General features: G+C 40.9%; 1 protein-coding gene across 1 annotated transcript in view; it reads right to left on the bottom strand.

The window, feature by feature from the left end:
• The window catches only part of MAP3K9 (mitogen-activated protein kinase kinase kinase 9), a 61,942-nt gene extending 43,808 nt beyond the window's left edge, over positions 1-18,134 (bottom strand). Inside the window, exons 1-2 of the mRNA XM_005522608.3 lie at positions 17,834-18,134; positions 12,433-12,846 (exon numbers count right to left, since the gene is read on the bottom strand). Of these exons, the coding sequence (XP_005522665.1) occupies positions 12,433-12,846; positions 17,834-18,134 (715 nt within the window). The remainder of the gene's footprint in view (positions 1-12,432; positions 12,847-17,833) is intronic.
• Between the last annotated feature and the right edge of the window lie 7,882 nt (positions 18,135-26,016).

Below are 26,016 nucleotides of genomic sequence, written 5' to 3'. Positions count from 1 at the left end.
TTAAAGGGAGCTCCTGCACCTGGACACAAAGCCAGTGGTGGATGTCCCAGGTGAGGGCCTGACTGCTGGCTACCAAACAGACATAGCACCTGGATGATGTAAAGTGCTGGAAATACCCAAACACCTCTAAGTGTCAGCGCACTTGAGTAGTTCTGTTTCAGTCTCCACCAACATTAGCACTTCTGTGGGTCAAATGCTTTGCCACCCAACATTGTACAAATGCAGAAAGCAGTCACATCAAAACAAGAGGAAAATCTCCAGCAAAAGCACTCAGCCTGTAAATGTATCCCCACCAATCTCACATCCATTCCCAGGAGCCACTACCCACTACTTTGTGTAGTGCTTTTGTCTCCTTAGGGCCACATCAGCTGCTGACATAGGCCAAGAGCTAGACGGCAGCAACAGCGATGGGTGGGAGTGACAACAGGAAGGACTATAAATAAGATAAATGTCATTGTTATTTTACTTGCAGTAGAAACATTAAATTCTTATATTTAAATCATTAACTAGCTGCATGGACTTGGTAAAGTCCCATTTTATCTGGACTCTGAATAAGGTTTCTGCTTTACTTCCAATGCTTCACCACATCTGTTGTCATTTTGTTAAGATTGAAGAGAGGTGAAAAGACCATTAGTTATGACCTCAAAGGCTAAAAAATGGCAAGGGAAGTCAAACTCACATGAAATTACATTATTTTTGCCTGACTTTTCTCTCCCAGAATAATACCACACTTTTCTGACACAGTTGGGTGTTTTTGCAGATCATTCCAGAGCAACTGAAGCACCAATGGACACAACAGCCTACTACCAGATGTTTTTCCCCACAAGCTTTTGCTCATCTGCTACTGTACAATCACTGTTTTCAACATCACTAAGGCCAACTGGAAACCATAAAGGAGGGAATGCTTACCCTATCATAGCTGGAATGTGAAAGACCACTGGCTGGATGGAGTACTATTGTGGGTGGGAATATTGGACACATTTTATTTCTTCCTCCATCATGTAAACAGAACAGCCTACTGTGGCTTTACTGACCAAAATTCAAACTACCAAAAGTGGTCAGATGGTGAATAAGCATCAGCCCATGTACTTCCTCTATTTAGATAATTCAGGTACTGGAAAGAGATAAATCACCTACTGAGACCACCAAATCCCAGGTACAGGAACTTAATGAAAGAACAAAGTAAAACCTTTATGAAAACCAATGCTGTTTCACTTCAAGATCCTTAAATGCAAAACATGAGCAAGGTTTCAGTTCTAAATAATGCAAGTCTTTTCTGTGGTATGATTTAAGAGCAATCCAGGCCCATACAGGGAAGTGCTACCATTAAAACCTCTTGCTGCCACCAATACAGAAGTCTCAAATGCAAGCATTGAAGGAAACAGAAAATATTTCTATTTCCAAACAAATCCAAATTTATCAAAAAATTGCTTAATATAAATTTCAAAAGAAAGCTAAAGGCTTACTGAAGTCGAAGATTTGCCAGAACAGATAAAAGACTGAGTAATATCAGAGGATCCAGACTCTGCCATCCACCCACGGCAGAATATGTCCAAAACCGAGCCAATCTGTTACAGGAAACTTTGTTTTGAACAAAGAATCTTTTCATTCAACCACATATGTTTTCTAAGGGATGATTTTCAGACCACAGAATACTTAGGCAAGCGAGGAGAGCTCTAAAGGAGCTTTATTTTAATTTTAATTTCTTCTATGACACACATGGACCCTGGAATTTCACAACTGGGACAGACAATTTCAGCCCACAGAACGTTTTTCATTCATCTCCCCACAATATAGGTATAATCTGCACTTTGTACAAATCCCTTTCACTGTCTTCTAGATCTATTTCCAGACCAAATACTTGCAACTACTGCAAGGCTGTGAAAATCATGCAAATGTGGATTAATATTTTTAAATTAAGACTAATTCAGAAAAATCAGATAAGCATCTTCTGCTTTTTGCATAGGCCAATTACTACTTTTTCTACTTGCTTTTATCTGAAAAAATAATTGTAAGTTCCACTGTGAAGAAATGCAATGCATTCTGAAATCTTCAGGGTTCTTATAGAAGGTACTATAATAATACAAGTATTAACCATTCTCCTCCAGCTTTTGAACAGTCCTTATTTAAAGGAGACAAGTATTCATAGATGAAACAAAAATATTCTTGCCTAGAGGATGGTTTCCTAGAGGATGAACTTACTCTTGATTGCTTCAAATCTATTTTTCCCCCTATAAATAAGCGAAACTTCCCAATATACATGTCAGCTCAGATTCTGGAGGTGGAAAATACTGAATGTTAGATGAAAAGATAGCCTTAACATACTGCTTCATACTGCTGCATTGTCCCAGAGAGACAGAAAATACTAAGCCTGCAGTTTGCCTAACAAGTCAAAAAAAGCAGTGCTATTACAAATGGAACAAGGGACTGAGGTTGCCAGCCAATCCTTTTTTTTAATTATTAAGTTCTATTGGCAGTACACTGGCATTCTGTCTTGAGGATTTGGGAAAGGATTTCAAAAATTTGCTCCAAAATGAGACAGTATTTTAGCAGTTCACCAAAATCTAATTTGCAATTTTAGCTCTACCTTCCATAGTCAGCCAGCACAGCTTTGCTTCACAAGTATCCAGATAATGAGCAATCTGCTCTTGATCCTGCATTCAAAGTACTTAAAGTGATTAACAGATCTGCACATGGAATAAGTCCGGGCTTTCCGCTTGTAGCCTTTACCTACCTTCTGTTGGGTATTCTGCCGTTCATTTCAGTAGGACTGCATCTCTAATATCTGTTTGAGGTGCAGAAGGCTAAGTGTTACATAAGATCCTGGAGAGGATAAAATTTAGGACCCACTCAAAATGTCACATCTTAGAAGAAAAAACAAAACCCACAAATATCATCTCTAGTAATAAGCAAATATTTTCCCTCTTATAACTAACCATTCAGCAACAGTACATTAAAAAAATATCTATGTTCACCTTGGAACCAATACCTTCTTAATTACTGGGTATGAGGTAGGGTTCAGCAAATCCATAAAGCTGCACGACTGTCCTCTTCTATCAACCTAGAGGAGGTGATGGATGTGACAGCACAGCAGTTCTTGAATTTTAAGCCATGCAGTACAGTATCTCTAAAGAGCTAATGCATAATGGGGGAGGGGAGAGGAAAGGCCTCCAAAGCCCCGATATATTTAGAATCGATCCTTTCGCCTAGCCAGGCTGTAAAAAGTCTTATCGCTTTAGTGATCTGTACAAAACACTTTGAATGCTCCTGGAGAATGTTCAGGTGAGTTTCTGGGAAAAATAGAGCTGTTCAGCTCTGGTTTCAGACTAAATCCTACCATACTGCTGACATTGGAACAACCTCTATAGCTCAGGCATGGATTATTGTACTCTTCATAATCAGTTAAATGCTCCAAGGGAAAAAAAAATTACATCTGTACTCAACACAGGACATTGCCAAACCATGTCAGTTTGAAAGCCTGCAACGAATCAAGAACTGTATTAGGTAACAACACAAAAGGAAAGGGAGGAATAAAATCACGTGAATAACATTCATCATTCGTCACTCGAGACTGAAAAGAGCTTTAATAATAATGATGGTTCAGTGGGAGCTGTTTCCAGGCAAATATAAACATGAAATTCATGATGGAAAAAGGCAGCCCAAACGGTTTTGTTTTGGTTTCAATTAAGACATTTTTATGAAACAGTAAATAACACCAACACCAACTCATTCATGGAATAAGCTGGTACTCCAAAATCTAGACGGTAAGAAAGACAGAAGAACTTCACAGGCAACAGCATGATCCACACCAGAAGCTGGGGTGTTTAATGAGGCTTTTAAAATCAGATTTAATTTAAAATATTTTAAAAATGTAGAGAGACGTATTTCCATTCATCAGAACAAATGTTAAAAGGCTCTTATAGATGCACAATCAACACCAAGCCACATCTGACAACAGTCAAAAGAGTTTCTTGAATACTGCAGTTTGACTTTAAGGTGAGCAGAACAAGTTGCCAGCTGCTGAGAAAGAGGGCATTCTTGCACTGTGGTACATGAAAGTCCACACAGGATAACAACTCATTCAATAGAGCTATCAAAAAGCTGTTCACTTTTTGATGTGCTACATTTCTGTTAGATTTTTTCTGACCCAGCTTACCCTGTAATGAAAGATTCTAACTACACAATAACCTGATGAAGTGTTAGGAATATTCTGTGGTTACCAGATGACCATAATCATATCAAAACCACACATTATGGGACTGATTACATCAAATAAGAATAAGCTAATCAATAAACCCAGAGCAAGACTGATAACACTTCAACAAGCAGAATTAGGCATATTGAGATCTATTAATCAAAGTTAGGGGATTTTTCTTATTCTCAGGATCCTTGAACAATGCAAAGTCAAAAGGAACTAAAGAGTATTCTCTAACATCTTTCCATAGGCTCATACTCAAAGGAGAAACAGGAAATGCAATGTTTTTTGTGGTGGGTGGACCACATGGCCTGATTCTCATACATCCCACCAACCTTACATGTACCATCCTTACAGCAATTATTCATAATTGCTTTTCTTTATAGTATACCAGGAACCTCCCAGGAATCCCCAATTTCAGCACAGAAATTGTTGTGATAAACAAAATCTTAGTGGTAAAAGTATTTACCTGTAATTTGTAAGTAGAGCTTCTGGCACACTATCATTCGCTACGCATCTCAACAATTAGTCTATACATAGGCAAAGAGGAAACCATGCTTGCATTTTAGATTTTTCCAGTTATAATACAAACAGGAGATCTTAATATTTCTCAATGGCTAAAGAAAAACCCAGGAGCCTGTTTCACAACATATCAGAGATGGATGTACAGAAAACTGGGAGCTTGGCTTGTAGAGTAAAAATTATCCCAGACGTAAGACATACAGCATTCAAAGCATATACAGAATTTCAGAGACAATTTGGAATCCATATGTGCACAAGATAATACTTTTTCTTTTGGGAGGGTATTTTTGTTTTTAATAAAAAAAATGGCGTTATAATAAAGGCATAAGCAATACAACATTGCTTCTAGAAAGCCAAGTGGAAAGGCTGTGTGTGGCAGTAATACAAATGATTTATAGGAAGGCTGTGTGTCCTCTGGCTACCTCCTTCCCAAGAGGACCCTGAGTGATGCTGCACCACGTTGCCATTGCCACCATAATGATTATTCTACAGATTGAGACACAAAGATTTACTGTTCTGTGGGCAAGAGCTCTTCTTTTTGATCGTAAGAAACAGTGACGAAACCAAACAACATAATTCTGAATTGTTATGCATTGGAATAGTTTCTCTTCTTAGTGCATGAGGTTCTGTTATTATTTCTTTTTCATATCTGCAACAAGCTTGGGTCTGAGGAAGACTTTCCATTAGCAGTTGGACAACTAAGCAATTAGCAGACATGCCAATCAACTTTGGCAACCTTTTGGTAATCAAAGTTACACCAACATGACAAACTACCCTAGAATCTAAGAGCAAACGTACAAAAAAGCAGCTACTTAAAACCATGTGCTATATCCCAAATTCTTTCAAATAGCTTAAGGTTTCCCTTGTCCTGTCATAAGGAAATATACAGAGTCTTCAAAATGCTATCTTACCTAAAACTAAAGAATCATCTTGGGTGATGAATCGCCACTTCAAAGAGCAAGACTATGTTTAATGAGCAAGTTTCAGATATGTTGAAATTCTGAATGGAATTGCTTGATAAGAAAGGCAAACGTGAAGTTCCTGACAGAAGTCAGTCAAAATTAAAATTAAGTTTACTGATGTGGAAGAAACACCCAAAAAATTGTAATCAAGGAATTATTCCAGCTTCCCAGAAACACCACAAGGCTATTCTCACTCTTCACTGGCTCCTTAGAAATTTCAGAAAAATGCAGGTCTTTCCCAACTCTGTTGCAGATGGTCAGACAGCGAATTCAGGGGATGCCTACAGACACCTGCTGCATGACAGTGCTTAGGTCTGTTCTGTGCTTTCATATGCACAATTTGAATAAAGTGCTTAACACCACAACTCTAAGTTATTTTTTATTAGGAGCAGAGAGAACCCTGCAAAAAATGAACACAGTGGCTCAATTACATGAAAAGGATATTAGCTAGGTTTTCATATGTAATAGACACAATTTAATTTCTTAAAAACAAGAGGTAGCACTCTTTCTATACTTGTTTATGAAGGTAAAAGATTCCATCTGTGAAGTCACCTTTTTAACTACTTAGTGTGGGCAGGAGGATACCAAAGTGTTCTTGTGGACATCAAATTTATTTCATAAAGATTTCATATTTTTGACTTGCACTTAACAGTGAAGATATCAATCCATATCCAACTAAAACAAACCATTTACAGAACATGCATTTCATTTTGGAATTCTTAGAAATCTACTAAGACACAAGAATAAGACTGCAACATGAAACCACTCAGAGGAAAATAGCTGCACTAACTTACAAAAGCTAAGGAAGGAAAAACCCAACAAAGTACGACATACAAAACTGCCAGCCTACTTCTGTGAATTCCTAATGTTTTAACATCTTAAAAATTAACAACACTTTCGGCACAATTTATATCTTCTGTACTAAAAGTACATAATTTTTTCTTCATTCTTTTCAATGCAAATGGGTAGTATTAATGGCATCCATTTCCTCACCATATTACCACACGCAAAAAACGATAGCTATTTAGAATTTTTTTTTTAATTCCAATACAAGTGACCAGGATATCAGCACAAATGATTATACTCTGGGGAGAAAGAGAAATATAAGCAGAGTAACCAGAACTAGGAGTTATGACCCATCAGCAATATCTTATCTGATTCTATCAACAAGCTATAATTGCATAAGGGCCAAACCTGAAGTCATCTTCCATCAGCCTTAGGAGTATATTCAGGCTGTTTGAAAGCCGTGATTTCCACTGTACACGTATTTTAAACTTAGAAGAAAGGAAAGAAAAAAAGGAATTTTTGCTCCATGAAAATTCATCTCCCAGCTGTTATCTTTCACACCACCACTCCGTCCCCAGAAAATTCACCTTTTCACCACATTCCTCTTACAGGCCAAGGGACTACCCAACTAAGGCCAGATCAATATTCACCCAGCGATATCACTGAAACAGCTTCACTATATTCTGCAATCTACAAGCATTACTCACTCATTTAATTGCACTGACAAAGGAAATCCATTCTGATAGAAAGTACAACATTGAAGAGTAAGTCAGCAAATTACACTGGAGTACCAGAAGCAGCAATAATAACAGTGCAGACTTCCAAACTACTCTGCCGACATCTGTTCAGCAGACCCTGGAAGAATTCTCTACCCCTCTGCCAGACAGAGGAAGAGGTTTACAAATACTTTTCCTTCTCTGAAAAGACCAGCAGAAGGGTGCCAGATATGACTGGATTAAAATAAAAACACTAGAAATATTGTGAGTCCCAGGAACAGTTATCCATAGACCATGTGGAAAATCAGCTCTACTGGCATCTTTACTGAGAGATAAAGGCATAACTACATTAAATAATCAAAGCTAGAGCAGAGTTTGGAATCCTTTTAGAAAGAGCTTTGAATCTCAAGACACAACAAGCTTGCATTGGTGGTCCAAAAAGTAGGAGAGGTAAAGACTTGTAATAACTTGAAAGGAAGAACTGCTGACTTGGTTGAATCAGAATTGGTGGGGTATATTTTGACCTCTGTCCTTTCCTCTTTCTTTGACCTTGGTGATGTCACTTTGCTGCTAATCTTCTGTGCCACTTTGTGAAACACAACCATGGTGACTTTTAAAAAGCACTTTGCTAACTGGCATGAACACCCTCAGAAAAATCTTCAATGCAGTGCAAATAACAAACATGTTTTGCTGAGATAGTAAAAAAGAAAATCAAATATGCTTTTGCTATTTCTCCACAGTGTTAATTACTGGCTTTATTCCTATAGTAATGTTGGCTAGGACTAACATTGACAGACCAACTTTGTTATTTACACTACTTCACTAAAACCAACAGGACTGTCCCTTTTTGATCCTAAGCATTATATGCCATGAGCTTTTCTCTTGCCAGAAATAAGTGTTGAATAACAGATGAGAGGTAAAAGAACAGGGAAATTTTAAGAGCTATTCTAAGTGCAGTGATGTTGACTTCAGTGGGCATTCCTAGCTGGTTTTTTTTCCTATAGCTCAGCATTTAGATTATTTATAGATATTATTATTATTAATGGATACTATTATTTTATTACTATATTTAGATTATTTATATTTAACATTTAGACTACTTATAGCTGCTTTCACATTGGGAAAGGCCTACTAAGGACTGCATAAACATATGCTCAATGGCTCACCAACATGCAGCTGAAGAAGGAAAAGCTGGAAATATCACCAGATGAAGAGAAGCAGCAGCAGCCACTGAGGATTCTGTCAGATTAATAAGATTAATTTTCATATGGAATAACTTTAATCCCTTAAATTCCCAAAATAAAAAGAAAAATACTTATCTCCTCACACAGCAGAAAAAATTTAGTTTCCTAATTTTTTTTTTCTCTCATGTGACTGATAGATGAGTTGGTAATGCCATTGGAACACTTGTCTACCAGACTTACTGCCAGCTGAACTCAGACTCAACAAAATAATTTCAGGGTCTCTAAAACTAAATCACAGGTGTACAATTCATTCTGTAATGACCTTTCCGTATTCACTTCCTGATTGCATCCCCAAAGCAATAAAACAAGCAGCCCACAGAAACTCCAAGATTTACAATAAATCTTCCTCAAACAAACATGGTACTAAACATACAGAGCACTTTTCCTACACTCTAAACGTATTAGCATTAAATGTAAAGATATGAAAATGTAAAGAAGAAAAAAAAGTAAGGAAAACTTTAGAACAGAATAGATTTCCTTCTTTTAACCAAAAAAGATGGATAACAGACAATTGATTTGGAGTGCTTCTTGATGAGGAGTATCTCAAGAAAGAGATACCTACTGGAACCTTGAAATTATCACCTGAAGTTCAGTTCAGATGAACTAAACTGAAGTTATCTCCCAAAGTAATCAAAACCCTATGGTCTTTATTACACTACCAGAAATGCTGACAACTATTCTGAGCATTGTTTTGGTACATACTATCAGAGTCCACCAAGCTGCAATAGTTTAAATCAAAACAGGATTTTTTTTTCCCAAATCCTTATATAATGGGGTAATTCTCAGACTTGCATTAGAGCGCCCACTTGATATGTTCAAAATATAATGTGACCTGCTTAAAAGATTCATCATGAAGTACTGTCCTTATGCATTCTGTGCCTGCCTAAATATAAGCAGACATCCGACAACAAGGCACTCTCTGATTTTCTTCTATTCTAGTCTAAAAGTCGATTTTAAATAAGGCAATCCTGCTCTTTCCCACTGCCTTATCTTGTTCCCTAACTCTCAAACTAACTCATTTTGCAGCTTCAGATGCACAGTGTATATCCCAGCTGGTGCTTGAAGGCAAGATGAGATGTACAAGAATCACGATCTATTACTCAACGTAGGCAGTACCAATCAGTAGATCAATACAGCTGATGCTCCCATGTCATCTCTACAGTGCTTATAGATGTTTAGTATATGTAAAAAATGTGTCTGCAAGAATCCTTTCAAAGTTCTTGCAAGCAGAAGCTCTTTCCTCACCACAGAGATATCACCGCCTGTCACCTGGTGGGTGGTAACTTGTGCAAAGAAAATGCTACATCCTTGTAATTCTACAGGCACAAAGCTAACGAGATGACCTGCTCTCCATTATCCACACTAATTGAGAAAACTAAGTTCATCAGAAAAACAGACAATATGCAAGCTATATATTAATCAGGATGCAATAATATACTTAGTCCACTAATCTTTACAAAACTAATAAAAAGCCTTCCACAGGAAACAGCAGAAAAATTCCTAAGATGCTTATTATATATAAGAGAAAAGGGATTTCAGCAATGCAGTGACAGAGTAATCAAGAAATACATGACTTAGCCAGCTCAAAGTTGTTTATCCTACAATCCCTTATCCCCATAAAAAAGCTCCACCATTGTCATAATCTAATATTTATTATGGTTGTTCTGTAGATACACTCAGAAAAGAACATGTATTTCAGATGTTTAAAATAGTATATATTCTTTTAAATTCCTCTTCAACCACACAGCACAGAACAAAGAACTCCATTTTGTTTAATAAACAGCTGTTGCAATATGTCTAGCCCATACCCGAGGTTACTAATTTATCCTACTTCAAAAGAGAAAAACAAACCAATAATTTCTCCTTAAAGTATCTTAAGTCCTTTCCTCCAGTACCAGCTCCTACATTTGTTTAGTTTCCCAAATGTAATACTGCTTGCTTCAGCCTTAGATTCTGGGATAGAATTTTCCTATACCCATAATTTCTCTACTAGATCTGATGCTATCTTTGTCACGACCACCATGTAAATTCTCCATCTTACCCCTTCAAACACAGAACATCTCTGAATCCTTTCAGAGACATTCCCAGTCATCCTTCCTTTTTCTTTACTATTGCTTCCTCCCAAATGAGGGAAATTACAGTAATACATGTAGCAACTTGTCACTGACCATTCACAGTGCAGCACAATTATACTCTGCTGATTCATTGTGACAAGAGACATTTACTCTTGCTGTTGACAGTCCAGATATTTTCTAGCATCCATATCTGTTTGGATGGCGCACTGGGTGTCCCTCTGGTTGGGCTGATTCTCTTGTTGATGCTTTTCCCTTTTACAACTATAAGTCTCTGGTCTGAATAAAACAGTGAAGTACTAGAAGCAAACAGATTTTTATCTTAAAAATAACTTTCATTCTAAACCTCAAAAATGTTCAACTAGTGCTTAGCAAGGAAATCTTAATGGCCTGTTAACAAAATAAGCAAGTAAATATTTTCTTAGGTAAGGAGGAAAGGCACAACACTGAAAGGCAATTATTTCATCTTCACAGATGCAGCCACACATTCATTAACTAAGCAAATCATTCCTTAATTTTACAGCATTTATCAACATGCCCATATATTTGCCATCTGTAAGGGAAGGGTTTAGATAGCAGGAAGTCTTTATCGACATTAAGATTGCCCTACTCTAACAAAATGGGAAACTTTGTTACTATAAGAACAATATTGTAGAAACTAACTTGAAGGCTCTTATAGTTCCTATTTGCAAACTCACCAACCAGAACTAATAATATTTTTTTTACTCTTTCACAACCAAGTAAATTCATGGTCGCAACGTTTGAGGCCAAAAACACATAGGAAGGTAGTGCAAGGCCTGGAAATTTACAGCATTGCAATGCTTAGTGCTAGTGAATCTATTTAAAATACTAAAATTCGCATCTGTCAGACCTCTTTGCTAATGCCCCTGCCCTCAAAGCAAAAGGGAACGTATGCCTGCATCCCAGCCATCCAGTTCATAAAGCTTCTTATTAACTCAAGCCATAAATGACAATGAGTTCACACTAACATACCAATCTAAACCACCACAGCCAACACTCAGGTCCATGTTTGCTCTTGCCATCTAGACAAAGACAAGCAGAGAGAAAGGCTAAACACCAGCATACAGGCATCAGGAAAGGAGATTATCTTTAAACCACTGCAGCACTTTGCTCCCGCACTCATAAATAATGTTCTACGTGTGCTTGATTTTGAGAAGTTAAAGTTTGTGAAAAGAGACACACTACAAGAACAACACCCAAGCAACACATAGTAATGCTGTCAGTATTACAGAGCAGCCGAAATCACCGTGATTTACACAAACCTAACCACCAAAGTTGAGTCCCCCTTGCTCTCTAATGGGTGAGCTGTACCATGTAAAGCACCACAAATATCAGCTAAGTCCTGGGTATACAAGGACATTTTATTCAAGTGAGTTAATGTTTCTGTCAACACCAGCTCTATGATGGATAAAGAGAAGATCCAATTCAGCTGTGATGCGTTAAATCTCCCAAGAGAAAAACAGGCTTGCATCTATTCTATACAGCAAAATCTAGCAAGTATAATGAAAGCTTAGGAGCATTTACCTTTACAAAGAAGCATTTATTCTTCCAAAAAGTGAAAGAATAATACACATTTTAAATTCAATAAGGCTTTTTAACATACAGAAGTCTACTGAAATGCCAATAAAACCTAGACACTATATGAATATGAACTACTAGCAAAGCATGCTTCATTCACAGTTGCTTTTGCATCCAATCATTTAAGTTGCTTCTACAGAGTGAAAGCATTTACATGTTTCCTGTGATCTGAAGCATTATACTGTATAAAAATAAACCCTTCTGGAATTGAATTAGAGGATACAGTGGTTCACAAGAAAGGGTCACTAAATGAACATTACTCCCCTCTTTTCTTTGTATGATTTTTTCCCCAAAACCATATCCCAGCACCCTGACTGTTCACCGTGTAGCACTTACTGTTGCTGGACTTGAGGTCACGGTGAATTATGGGTACAATTGCTTCCTCGTGCAGGTAGTTCATTCCCCTGGCAATCTGCACTGCCCAATTCACCAGTATGTCAGGAGGTATCCTTTTACCAGACAACACCCTATTGAGCGATCCTCCGCGGGCAAACTCCATGATCAGGCAAAGATTAGGTTCCTTCAGACACACGCCCCTGAGGGCAATGATGTTGGGATGTTTCAACATCGCAAAGAGCTTGGCCTCTTGGCGGACATTCTCAATGGTCTGGCTGATGTCCTCATCAGGGTCATAGCGAGCTGCCTTGACAGCAACCTCATCTCCTATCCATACAGCTCGATACACTTTTCCGAAGCCCCCTATGCCAATGATTTCTTCCAGAACAAGCTCTGAGAAGTCGATCTCTAGGACTAGGGAAAAAGGAAAAAAAAGATGTAAGCATTTAGCAACTACGCAGCCTGTATATCAGCTGAAGGTGTGTGCTGGGCAACCTCACCCTTTCCCTTGGAGGAAGGGCCAATTTTCACTCCAAAACAATACAAAGGAAAGCAGTGGGCCTTTCTGTCAACCTTTTAGTGCCGAATAGTATGGTAAAACAGATCATGCAGTGTCATAAGACCTGACATAAATAGTAAAAGATAAATAGTAAAACAATAAAATAGCCTCCTCTAACCACAGTTAAATCCTTATAATACTGATGCTCCTGCCCCTACCCCTACTCCCCTTAAGGATAAGCTCTCAGTGACAGTACAATATTATGAAAATGAAAAACACACTCACCAACTAATCTTCACTGTGTTCACAATACAGTGCTTAATGTAAAATAGCTAAAACTCAACACAAAACGCATCTGCTTCTCCATTTGTCCCTTATTTTGAGTGTTTCTTGTTGAACTGCCATGACAATCTTTTAGTCCTTCCCAAATCGCACTTATTCTTCCACACCTCTCCAGGCTTTGCAGATTTGTTCCCCACAAGAGATCTGTTAACCAGTTCTGATGTTACCAACAACAGTGTGACAAACAGATGGATCAAACCACATACTAAGTGTACAGAGCAAGCAATAAGAAAAATATTTCTTGGTTAATGCATACTGTATTTTTGTTACAAAAACTTCCTAGTCCCATACACTGACAGCTACACTTTACAGACTGACACAGTGACTCGTGGCTAATTGACATCATATAGGAAAAAAAAATAGAGAGATGCAGCTGTCTCAATTCAGCACACAAATCGCACCTGGAGCAAAAGCAAGGAGAAAATGTATCCTGTACAGCTGCACACTAAACACAGTTTATATGGGTGGCCAAAAGAACCCATCCAACACTGACTAATGTAGAATGAAAATTCCACATACTGACTGACAAAAACGTGTTGACACAGTTTAATTCACAGCAGTGATAGGCTACTACTGATGCTACTCTGTCTGACATTTGCATGGTTACCAATTACAGTCAATGAAATTTTTAAAAGTTTTAAAGGAAGAGTAATGCAAGATTTAAAGAAAAAGTCACCGAGTCTTTCTTGCATTTGAAATGCCAAATCTGACATGGTTCCCCTGCTTTGTCTAGTAGGACATTAGACAGGAAATTAAGTTTGTAAGGGAGCAGGTTAGATCCCACTTAAATAAACTAGTCTCTTTATACAAATTAAATTCCTTTCCTATGTATAAGCCTATAGTATAAGACTGTGACAAAACCCTAGGGAGTTACTAAAAACTCTTCTGTCCACAGCTGCAGGCTTTTATTTTGTCTGAGCGCTACCTTTCCTGAATATGATTCTTAGAAGTTGGCTTCCTATTGTAAGTTACTCAAGCCTATGAGTTAGTTTAAAAAGGATGCCTTTGCTGCTTTTCCTAGAGTTCCATGAACAAAAGATTAATGGAAACAAGACAGAAAACTGACCAAGAAAGTCTGCCAGAAGGAGAAAAGATCTCTCCCAGGCCAGAATACAAAGAGTATTTTTCTGCTACTGTGAATACATATTTTGGGTAACACTCTGAGCTTCAAGGATTTGCACAACAAAGAAGATTTCAGTACTACAATAGCAACCTTGGTGTTCAAATGCTTGAGACAGAGATTACTAGAAAACATGAAAGGAATAGATTCTGACCAGAATTAAAACAAGACTATAATGACAATAACTCCAGACGTGAGACTACCCTGTCACTGAGAATACACGAAGAGTCACTCTTGTACTTCTCACTAATAAAAGACCTAAAGAAATCAGATGTTGAGTCCTATCTCTTCAATCAATAGAATTTCAGCACTCTTAGAATCCTCAATTAACCCGTCACCTAAAAGACTGAAAATGAACAAACACACACCCCACAACGCCAGGGTGACTGCCTGCCCTGCCAACTCTGGACAGACAGCATTCAGGTGCTGTTCGCAGCGGGTGTTCTGCTCGGGCATTTCACGGATTAAGAGGACATCAACGAGGAGCTGAGCGAGCCGCCCGCGGGCCCGCAGGTGCTGAAGGGACAGCTCCGGCGGCAGCGGGGACGGGACGGGACCGGGACGGGACAGCCCCAAGGGCAGCGCCTCGGCCTTCCCCCCTCCACCCGCCCCGATGCTGGGAAAAAGCGCCATAGGAAGGTGGCAGGCAGGAGAAGAAAATGGGCAAAGGAAACCGAAGGGCTGGAAAGTAGAGCACTTCGTGTGCCGCCATCAGAAAAAGCACATCCCTCCTGGAGACACAAATTAATAGGGGTGGGATGTAAAACCGAGACACTTCAGCTTTCATATAAAATCTAATGTGTGACATTGAATGTTCTTTTATCTGGAAGTAAGACCTTAGTTTAGTTTGAAAATGTGTATTTCTATATGGCAAACTGACCAGCTCACCCTCGTGGGTAGGTAGCTTCTTCAAAAAAAAACTAATTAAAAAATAAAAAATAAAAAATGTTGTTCAGGGTTTTTAAGAGGTATTTTCTGCTGAATGAGTTTATTAATTTTCATAGTTTGAGTTATACAGCTATGTTAGGGCACAAAACACTTGTTTTTCTTCACATTTCTAAACTAACTCTGGTGTCATTTGGCAGATGTGCAGGATTCAAGAACTGAAGTGCTGTCATTCCTCTGTGGCCAGTAAAGAATTACAGAGCCTGTACACCATGAACCAGTGGCCATGTTGATAACTGTAAAGTAGGTGCTGTTTAATCAGTCCTTATTAGACCATATAATTAAACTGTTCAATTCAGTCTGAAGTGTTTAAGAGCCCACAGCACAGATAAGAGTCACTCAAGTTGGCCCACTCCTGGCAGCCTCTACAGGCTTTTATCATTCACGATATCCTCACCAAAGCAAGACTGAAGCAGTACATGCTTGATGGCTAAAATTACTAGCTCAACTATTACAGCTCTCAGTAGAACCAGAATCTCTAAGACTTATACTTCCAGATTTTCATTGAATATATAGATCAACTTTAGGAAAGCAAATAAAAATAGGTTCTCTGCCAATGTGCATGTTCAGAACGCCACTTTGCATCACTCCCGCAAAACTGGACTTACTGGACTATGAAGTATTAAACAGTAGACAGTAATTCCTATTCCAAACAGCTATCAAACTAACCTCATCAACTCTAAAAGTGGATAGCGTTCCTTGCAAAGGATTTCTAATACTCAACTTGAAAATCCAATTCAATGGCAACCAATTTTAACTCCTGTCGAAACAGCATTGTTTCTTTTAAAGAAACCCATACTGCTTAAGCATTATACAAACCTCTGGAGGGCAATAAATTCTACTTTGTCATGAACATATGGTTGGTGACTTGACAGAGGAGAAGTAGTGGAGCTTTGCTGAGGTACGGGAAGAGTAAGGCAAAGACGAAGGGGGAAGGTACAACTCCACAATTGTTTGTGAACTATCAAAGCATGGCAGCAAGACAGGAGAATCCACAGTTACACAGCCTATACATGGACACTCAAAACAGAATGGAAGCTGAGGGTTCAAAAAGGTGTCTTAGAACTAGTTCTCCATAGAAATGGCTCTTTTAGGTATCTCAAAAGCAAAACCTAATAAGCATTAATCCACAGCTTTTTCTGTGTGTGGGGGAAAAAAAATAACTTACATGCATGAAAAATAACTTACTTGCAGCATGAAAGAAAGGAACAGCACCTACTCCTTTCACGAGCCCAAGGGCAATGCTACAAATTACTGAGTTTTACCTAAATACTTTCAAGCAGAATACAAAGTAAGACAAAAAGCTATTAGTTCTATTCCTTGGAGATATGGCCTAGATAGGACAAAGCATCTTTCCACTCCTTTATTTTCTAGAAAAGCCTACTAGTCTGAAGATTTTTCTCTGCCCCTCCAAAAAAAAGCACCTTGCCTGAATTGCCAATGGTGATAAACAAGATCTAGAAAGTCATTCCATGCTGTTTCTCTTTCCACATTGTACACAGAGACTAAAAAAATGTAGAGATGAAACAGCCCTATTCTCCATCTCCAACAAAGGCTTTGATACTGCACTGAAATTCAGGGAAACAAACCAATGCCTCAGTGCCTTCAGCATCACAACATTGTCAAATGACCCTCAGGCAGGCCCAGATATCCAAACATGGATACAATTCATTCACAGGTATTTTAGGACAGAATTTGTAAGAGAGCAGAAGAACCTGGTAGCACAAGTCAATTTAGGACTTTTTCAGTCAGAAATAATAAGATTTTAGTTAGTAAGTAGGGTAAGACTGATCAAGTATTAGCAGTGAATCAACACTTCAGAAAACAACTGCTTCCCTTCTGGCAACATTTCTTTAAGAATATTCTTAAAGGCAGAATGACCAGAGCCCTGGTGACTCCACTACTGCCCAGCCGCTAGGATTCTGTCGCTTGATGAAAATTTATCAGCCCCTGGAAACACAGGTCCTAACAATGGGAAACTGCTCCCGGCGTCGCTGAAACGCTAACACACTGAGGGAGGCTCTGCCTCCCAGGGAGCGGCGCGCTAGCCTGGAACACAGAAGGGCACTGGAGCAGCAGGAATACCTCCGCGGGTGGGAATGGAAACACACCGGGGCCTGCGGAGGCCCCAGGGCGGGGGAGACTGAGACGCTGTAGCCCCTCCGCTCGCTGCCGAAGGCCATCGCAGGCCCCCCGCCGCCGGCTGGGCCCGCGGCCTCCCACGGCCGCTGGCCACCGGGATGGGCCTTCCCTTCCCCCTCAGCGGCAGCACCGGCTTCCAACAGGACCCAGTCGGACCGGGCCAGGCCTCCCCTCAGGCACACCGGGTGGGCCGAGCCTCGGCTCGCCCACAACCTCGGCAGTTCCGCCGGTCTCGTCCCCGCTCCTTTACCCACCCCAAGCCCGCGGTAGGGGGGCAGGACCGAGCCTCTCCCCTGGCCCCCTCCCTCTCGGCGGAGTGGCCGCGCCGAGCCCCCGGGCGCGGGCTCCCTTACGCTGTATGGCGGGGGGCGGCGGGTATCGGGCGCGCAGCTCCGGGCCGCCCCCCTGCACGCCGCTGCTCACGTAGTTGCTGGGGAAGATGCCGACGCGCTGGTCGATCTTGCCCGTCCACCAGCCCTCGTCGCCGGACACGTGTGAGTCCCGGGACAGCACCTGCACCACGTCCCCCGGCCGCAGGCTCAGCTCGTCCTCGCCGCACGCCTCGTATTCGAAGACAGCCGTCCAGAGAGGCCCGTCGCCCGGCGGCTCCCCGCCGCCCGCGCCCTCCTGGCTGAGCTCGGTGAGGGGCTCCATGGCGAGGCTGCTCCATAGGGGGAGGCGCCCGCGGCAGCCGGGCGCTGCGGGGGACGGCGGGGCCGGGACCGCCGCCTATTGTTCATGCGGCCCGGTGCCCGCCGGCACCAGGTGCTGCCGCCGCCGCCGGGGCTCCCCGGCGCGGGGCCTCCTCAGCCCAGCGCGGGCAGGGGCGAGACCAGGCAGCGTGTGCCGTGGAGGAGCCGCCGCATCCCCCCCATCCGCCGCCTCCTCCGCACCCGCCTCCGCCTCCTGCCGCCGCCGCCGCGCATCCCGGAGCCACCTGACTCTCTGGCAGCCTCGGGGGGGCGGGGGGGGGGCAGGGAAAGCCCCGCCCCCGCGCCCCCATTGGCCACCGCCGCCGCCAGTCAGCACCGCCCTCACCTGATTGAGGGTCCGCGCCCCCTTGGCCGCGCCCCCTCCCCGCCCGGCCCCCGGGCCCGGAGTCGCGCACTCACCGGTGCGCCTCCGATTGGCCCCCGCCTGCTCAGCTCTCGCTTCCCATTGGGCCGCGCGCTCCGAGCTCCGCCTTCTCCACGGCTTCTCATTGGCTGGGGAAAGGGGCATGACACGGGCCGAGGGCGGGGTGGGGCGGGGCGGGCCGAGGGCGGAGCGGGCGGAGCGGGCGGGCGCCACCTGGTGGCGGGCGGCGGCGGCGCCCCCCGGGGCCGGCCCGAGCCCGGGATCCCCCCGGCCCCGGCGGGACCGCGCTGCCGGGCCCGGAGCGCCGCAACCGGGCAGCGTCTCTGTTTGCTCCTAGGCCTCGGTCTGCCATAACCGGCCCAAACTTATGCACGGGTGTTAGATGGTTTCTGCACGAGGTTATCGTGGGTGTATCCCTGCTGAATGCCTTTGTTAAAAACTAACAGAATTTACTTCTCACTCTCGCAATCAGCTTGTTAGCCGCTCGATCGTGAAAATCCAAATTCCTTCTCCCTGCTACCGCGTTTTCACAGCTTGTGGAGACACCAGATCTTGTCAATGGAATTTGTTTGCATTTGGTGATATTACTGGGAGATTTTCTTTGCATTTTCACTCCATTCTTTTATTTTTTTAAATACTTAAATACTCATTTGAATTTCAGTGGTAAAACTGGAAATGAAAATTCTATGTTCATGCTTCATCATAACAACTGTTATCATCACCACTGTCAATCACCACTGTTGCCAAATGAGAAGCCCAAGTACCCTGACCACACCTGATGTCTTCCCACTAATACATAAAGTGTAGGGCTTAGTTACTCTTTAGTGTTTAGTAAATGCAATTACACAATTCTTCTGCAAGATGGAGAGATTTTTTTAAAAAATCTCCATCCCCTAGTGAGGCCTTTGATTTGGTTTATGTACAGAGTAGCTGCTAGTAATTCTTTAATTTTGTGAGTCAGGGTTTTGTCTATTTATCCTTGCATTAGCATTATGCTGTAGCATCTTTATAGGGAGCACCAGGGTTTAGGCTTTTAATAGGATGATTAAGATCTTAAACATAACATGCTCTGAGTTCATTCAAAATCCTTATCATTCTTTGTAAAATATTTGAATTTACTTAAATTTTCTCTGGGAATACACCACCACTCAAAACTGAACCTTAGTAACAAATATTACAGAGAACCCTACTGGGGACTACAATTATTCTATCTTCTCTCTTTCCCCCCCCAAACTTCTGAGCCTTTATTTCTCACAGAAACCAAACCAACATGGTCTAGAAAGAGCTGATATATTAGTTTCCTTATTTTACAGATAGAGAGCAAAACATGTATAGTTGAGGTCAGAACTAACATTTCACTGTGACGTATGCAAGATTTAGGCACGCTCCAGCACAAGCTTTCAATGGAACTTGTCTAAGAACTGAGCTTTAGGTTTTCTCCTCTCTCTCCATTGCCTCTTGTCAGTGAGGGCAGAACTGAGGATGCATCCTCTCCACTATTCCCTTGTTACTTAAGGAGGTGTTTTCACAATTAGTGTAAGCTTATCCAATACTACTGTTGCTGAAAGGGACTTTCCTGCCCCTTGTCACATGCTTGACCTGCTTTCCTGATTGGAACTGTAGTGACTGTGTGGCTGTGGAGTCATTTCAGCTCATTTATCTAGCTGAAAGCTAAGCCTCTGAATAAAAGCAGCTAGCTTTCAATCAGCTTTTTAGATTGATCTGACTTGCATTAGGACTGTACACACAGATGTTAAAACCAGCACAAGGAAGCACCACAGGTGAAAGGGACAGCCACCTGTCTTTTTCAACAGCATCCCAGCTTTAGGTTACCTTGTCTTGATCATGAAGACAAGGGGTAACAAATAGCTGTATTCATGGTTTTTAGAGTTCAAATAATAGATGACTGAGATGGAATATGAAGGACTGCTGTTAATGTTCCTAGTTAAAGTAATTGCAGTTGCATGCAATAATTTTCTCTCTAATTTTATGTAGGAAAAAGAAAATATTTCTTTAAGTCACACAGTGAGAAATTGTTATGCTTTATGTGAATATGGTGCTTTAAATGTTGTAATTTAAAAAATGTGAGTAAGACATAAGAAAATAAAGGCCTCCTGTCTTTCAGCTGTTTGCCACTTATTTTGATCACTGCTATAGAGCTCTGATAGATTTAAAGTAGAGTTATATTACTGATGGTGAAAACTATCATAGGAAAAAAATTGCTATTGTAGAGGCTCCAGCTGCCTGCTGTAGTGACCTGCCAAGACAGAATCCTGCCATCTTGTGGAATGCCTTGATATCAGAGTACACAGCTTTGCTTTTAAAAGACACCTTCTTCTTTTTTTGTTCTTGTTTGGGTTTTTTTAATTTTTTTTATTTTATATTTTTTTATTTTTTATTTCCCATGATTATATGTTTATTTCTGCAGAAGTGGAGTGACTGGCTCAGGAAGCCGCTTGTGTCTGGACCTGGGAGAGTGTCCAGGGAAATACTCTGAAGAGCCATCATAGGATTTTCCCACTCTCACAGACTTCTCTTGGCATCTCTTACCAGACATGTCAGAGACTGGTTTTTGAACAAAAAGATCTGGCCAGATTGGGTAGGCTGTTCTTAGCATCAAGGTAAATAGAACTGTCAGTAAATGTTAAATTCATATTCCAATAATTGGCAAAAGGTAGATGAAAAGAATGTTAAAGACTGTCTGTGTGCAGTCTTTAAAAGATGACATTTTAGCATTGGCAAAATACAGAAAGATTTTTGAAATGGTGCATGCCTTTTGGATGAACATATAGCCCAAATCCTATATTGAAAGTTTCTTCTTATGCATTTTCAAATAAGAAATGTAGATAAGATAATAGATGAGAACTGTATCTGTTCCCATTATTATTCAGCAAACCTGAATAATGGAAATTAGATTCTAGACATAACAGATCCAGTTCTTAAAGTCTGTATTTGAATACACACTCTTCACTTTCTAAAGTTTTGTCATGGATTCTGTTATAATGTGTTTCAAAAGAAGATGCAGATGATACCCTGAATTTAGTTCAAACTTTCTTCAAACTGAGAACTTGCCAAAGCTTTTAATTCAGGTTCATTTTTGCATCTACATTTTAAAAGTACTAACTAATTATTAGAGGGTAAACAAAAAAGCCCATCTATTGGCCTGTCTTTGTTTTAAGAAGCAATGGAAAGTATTCTGCTTATTCAGTATCATTATTAATACAAATCTAGGATTCTGATCTCAGATTTTGTCCTATGTTTTCTAGAGGCTTGTGCAGACTACCACTGGACTTTTCAGCTCTAAAACTTATTAAAACTTGGCAGTCCATAGTTATAAATCTACACTGGATACCAAAATGTTGGCAGTCTAGGCTTCTAGTATCTGTGATCTGTAAAGGAAAAAAAAAATAGAATGGTATTAAAAAACAAAAGGAAGAAGAATGTCAAGAAAAAAAAGGAAAGACTGCTGGCACAATCCAACTACACCACAGTACTAGAAACATACTGTAATTCCAACTATAGCTATAGAGATGACAGCACATCTCTACCAGCACTGTAAGAAAATATAAAAGATTAAGGAGATGCCCCTTGGCACACCTTATTGCAGCTCACTCCTTTTAAATCCTGTGGTAATTTATATTGCATATTAAATTAACCCAGCACTCTCATTTGGCTTTTATACATTTCAGAGGATATACCACAGATGTGTTCCATGCCAGTATCCCCAGATACAGCCATATATGCCACTCTGGAGATGAATCTCACTCCAGTAGCCAGGTTTGATCAATTGCTGATAATTTCTACTCAAACAACGTAAGCTTTACTGACAAATGGATTATTCTATCATTAAAAATTGCCTCTCTACATTGCTGTAAAGCTGGACTGGCTTTTTTTCCCCCACTTTAGAACAGTACTGCTCTGACAACATCACTTTAGTGTAGGTTTGTTCTTGATGAGGGGGAGAGGGGTAAGCCACTGGCAACAGAAGCTTTATGAACTGTGCTGTGCTAGCTAAGAGGCAGGCTGCAAATCTGGGTCTTCAGCATCTGAGTCAGTAAAGAGAGAGCTCTACTCTGCTTCATAAAATATATATGCTAATCTCCCAGATGGTTATATGTTCTTTCTCCATAAAACAGATGACCTGGAAAAATAAAAGCCTAAAAACACTGAAGAGTGAGAATTCTGGGCCAAAATCTGGAAGCTTGCAGTAGATTTTAGCAGACAGGCTTGGATTTTAAATTTAGTATGGATCTGGTTTCATAACAAAATATAGCAATGGCTATTATTATAGGTCACAGCATAATTTCACATGCAACATGAATAATTCATACATCTGCATCCCTCTAAGAAAAATATTACAAAGGACACTTTCAAGTGAGATTTCTGTCTGTACTATAAGATTACACACCTAACAGAAGTAATGGTTAACTTTAGCTTAGTAATGATTAACATTTGCACACTGTGTATTACCTCAATCCAAGCCACACATACAGCTCTTGTTTAATTAGTCATAGACTGAGTTGCTGCTCCTGTAAGGGAATATCGGAGCTATGCTGCCACACTGGCAGCATTGTGCCACAGTTTCGCAAATGTGCGGAACAAATATTTAACTTATTTGCAGAACTGTGATTAGGGCAATGCAAATGCTCTCACCAGGGTTCAGCAAAGACACTACAGAAAACTTTGCAGGTTTCTGAAATCTTTATAGGTGTTGATAGCCTTGATCTCTGTTTTCATGTTTCCTGTGAAAAATAAAGCAGCAGCAGACTACCCTGCAGCGTCATGGCCAGCATATGGTGCAGCACTCACTCCAAGCACTCTGCACTGCCCCTGGCACATCGTCTCCCATTCAAGGCCTTCTGCCCGTGGAACGACAAAGTCTCCCTTGTTTTTGAGGGCAAATGAGATTTTGTTTGGGAATAGCAAAACCAAGAAGGAAAACAATGTATTTTGTTTAGGTTTGGGTTTGTCAAACAAAGCCTTTGGGTCAGTTTTCAGATCACCAAAGCCACCCTTGAATATCTTCAGAAAGACAACACAAAAAACTAAGAATCCTGCATCTGAGTTCAAACCATATGGATGCAAACTTCATTTCTAAACATATGGAGACACAACATCCATTAGATAACAACGTTCATATGTAAATCATAGCTTCATACCCAAATCATCACTCTGCTAAATCTGTCATTATAAAGTTATGGACATAGAATAGAAAACCTTTTCATTTGCAGTAGCACAAGCCTTTTGTCGATTGAGGCTGATGTCTTTTTTCCCCTAATTTGTATTTACTGAGTTAAGTTACTATTCAGAATAATAAAATTCATCTAAAATAAGACCAACTAGGTTAGTGCAGTAGTAATTATCATAGAATTATATAATGGCTTGGGTTGGAAGAGACTTTAAAGATCATTTTGTTCCAACTCCCCTGCCTTGTTCCAATGCCCCTGTCCTCTGTCCCCAGGGTAGGGACATCTTTCACTAGACCAGATGACTGAGGGCCCTATCCAACCTGGTGCTGAACACTTCCAGGGAGGGGACAGCCGCAGCTTCCCTGTGCAACCTGTTCCAGTGTCTTACCACCCTTACCACCTTCCTAGTCAATTACCACTAAAGAATTTCTTCCCCATATCTAATCTAGACATACCCTTTGTCAGTTTAAAGCTATTACCCCTTGTCTTATCACTATTTGCCCTAGTCAGCTGACCCACTACATCTCTCCTGGAGCCCCCTTTATGTACTAGAAGGCTGCAATAAGGTCCACCCGCAGCCCTTTCTTCTCTCTCAGTCTTCATTGTAATTGTTTTTTGACACATTGTCTTGAGAGAACAGGCAACGTTTCCCTGCTGTTTCCTTTTATTTACAATCCCAGTTTAAAACCTTAGCATAATTAGTTAGAGAAGACTCTTTTAAAAAACGGATGAGTGCTGGAAATTTTTTTGTCTTGATTTCCCCTAACAGTGTCTACTCTATGCCTGGTGACTAAGCTCAGATATGATACTGTATCCATTCTACATTTCATAAGAAAACTGGGAGATTTCCTCATACTTACATGAAAGTAGACCTAAGTCTGTTTTGATCTTTTAGTTAAGTGTGGGCAGAGAGACACATCATGTTTTTATTGTGATGCTATCTCTCAGTACTGGCAGCACCAGATCCACAGACAGCCAGAAACATGCATTGAGCAGGGATTTCACATCACAGGGTTGAAGCCATGTCAAGAACTCTGCCTTTACAATCCAGAATTAATTTGTGTTATCTCTTTACATTATTTTCTTTCTCAAATTGGTGAGCTTAATTAGTGGGCTTGGTCCTGTCCACAATCAAGGATACAGTTCACTGTACAGCTGAAGTTTTTGTAGGACAAGGGAAATGTGATTCGTGGAGTGAACCTAGACAATTAAGTCCCAGGCTACAGACTGGTCAGTGTCATTGAGTCTAATTGGTACATGAGCAGTTTCCAAAAGGTACCATTAAACATAACTAACTGACGAAGGATACATGACTTCTTTCTCGTGGTGTTGTATTTCTCCTCCGAATTATGCTGCTAAAAGAGCCGGTAAGAATAAGATTGATTAGTGTACGAATGACAGAATTTTTGCACGTATATATTGCTTGACCATAACTCTCCCTGCTCCACTGCTGGTAGGACCTAAAATTTGGCCCGGTGCGGTGGCGGTGGAGCCCCTGGAGTCCTGCGGGGGGCGCCGGGAGCCCGCGGTCCCGCCCGCCCCGCAGCGGCTCCGGCCACTCCGCGCTTCAAAACCAAGGGATTCTCGTCCGGGCTATTTTTGTCCCTGCTGGAGCCTTGCGCTGTTTCCTCAGGGCTCAGAGCTCATTGTTTTTGCTCACTTAGATGAACCAATTGTAGTCTACATAGGACGTATTTGTTCTCCAGTTCCTCAAACCATTATTACCTTTTTCCTGTTCCTCTTGAGAAAATAGACTTTTGACACCCTGCCAGGTTGCATTACTGAATTCCCTTGCCTGTTTCAGGGTGAAATCATGAGAAAGGCAGGCGCTTTTAGTGAAAGGGGAAAAAAAAAAACCACCTGAGAAAAAAATGTGGAAGAAAACCTTACTGTGGGAAAAAAAAGCAAGTTGCGTAATAATGAAGAAATTAGGTAGTGTGAGTCATCCCGCTCATAAGCACTTCATCTGGTGAAGTTAGCACCATCCAGGAGGGAACTTGCCAGGCCCTGCTTACATCCCACAACCAGTAAGCCTAGCCAGAGTCACAGCACTGAAAATAGAACTGCATCAAGTAATTCCCTAGCATAAACAAGAAACCATATCACAGTTGTCTTCAGTAAAAGCATCGACTCTCTTTACCTTCATTTCATTATGAATAACACCACCAGCCTCATCTAGGTCCACAAGGTAGTCTGGAAGATTTGGGTCCACAGGCTCCCCTAAACACCCATTTTTTCCTTGGAAGACCCCTTTTTTATGGTCTTACCAT

This window comes from Pseudopodoces humilis, chromosome 7, assembly GCF_049639895.1.
Source record: "Pseudopodoces humilis isolate 2021_Gansu_Grassland_sample_001 chromosome 7, ASM4963989v1, whole genome shotgun sequence".
Classification (NCBI taxonomy): Eukaryota; Metazoa; Chordata; class Aves; order Passeriformes; family Paridae; genus Pseudopodoces; species Pseudopodoces humilis.
The sequence above is the reverse complement of the archived record's forward strand: the minus strand, read 5'-3'. Positions and strand labels throughout refer to the sequence as shown.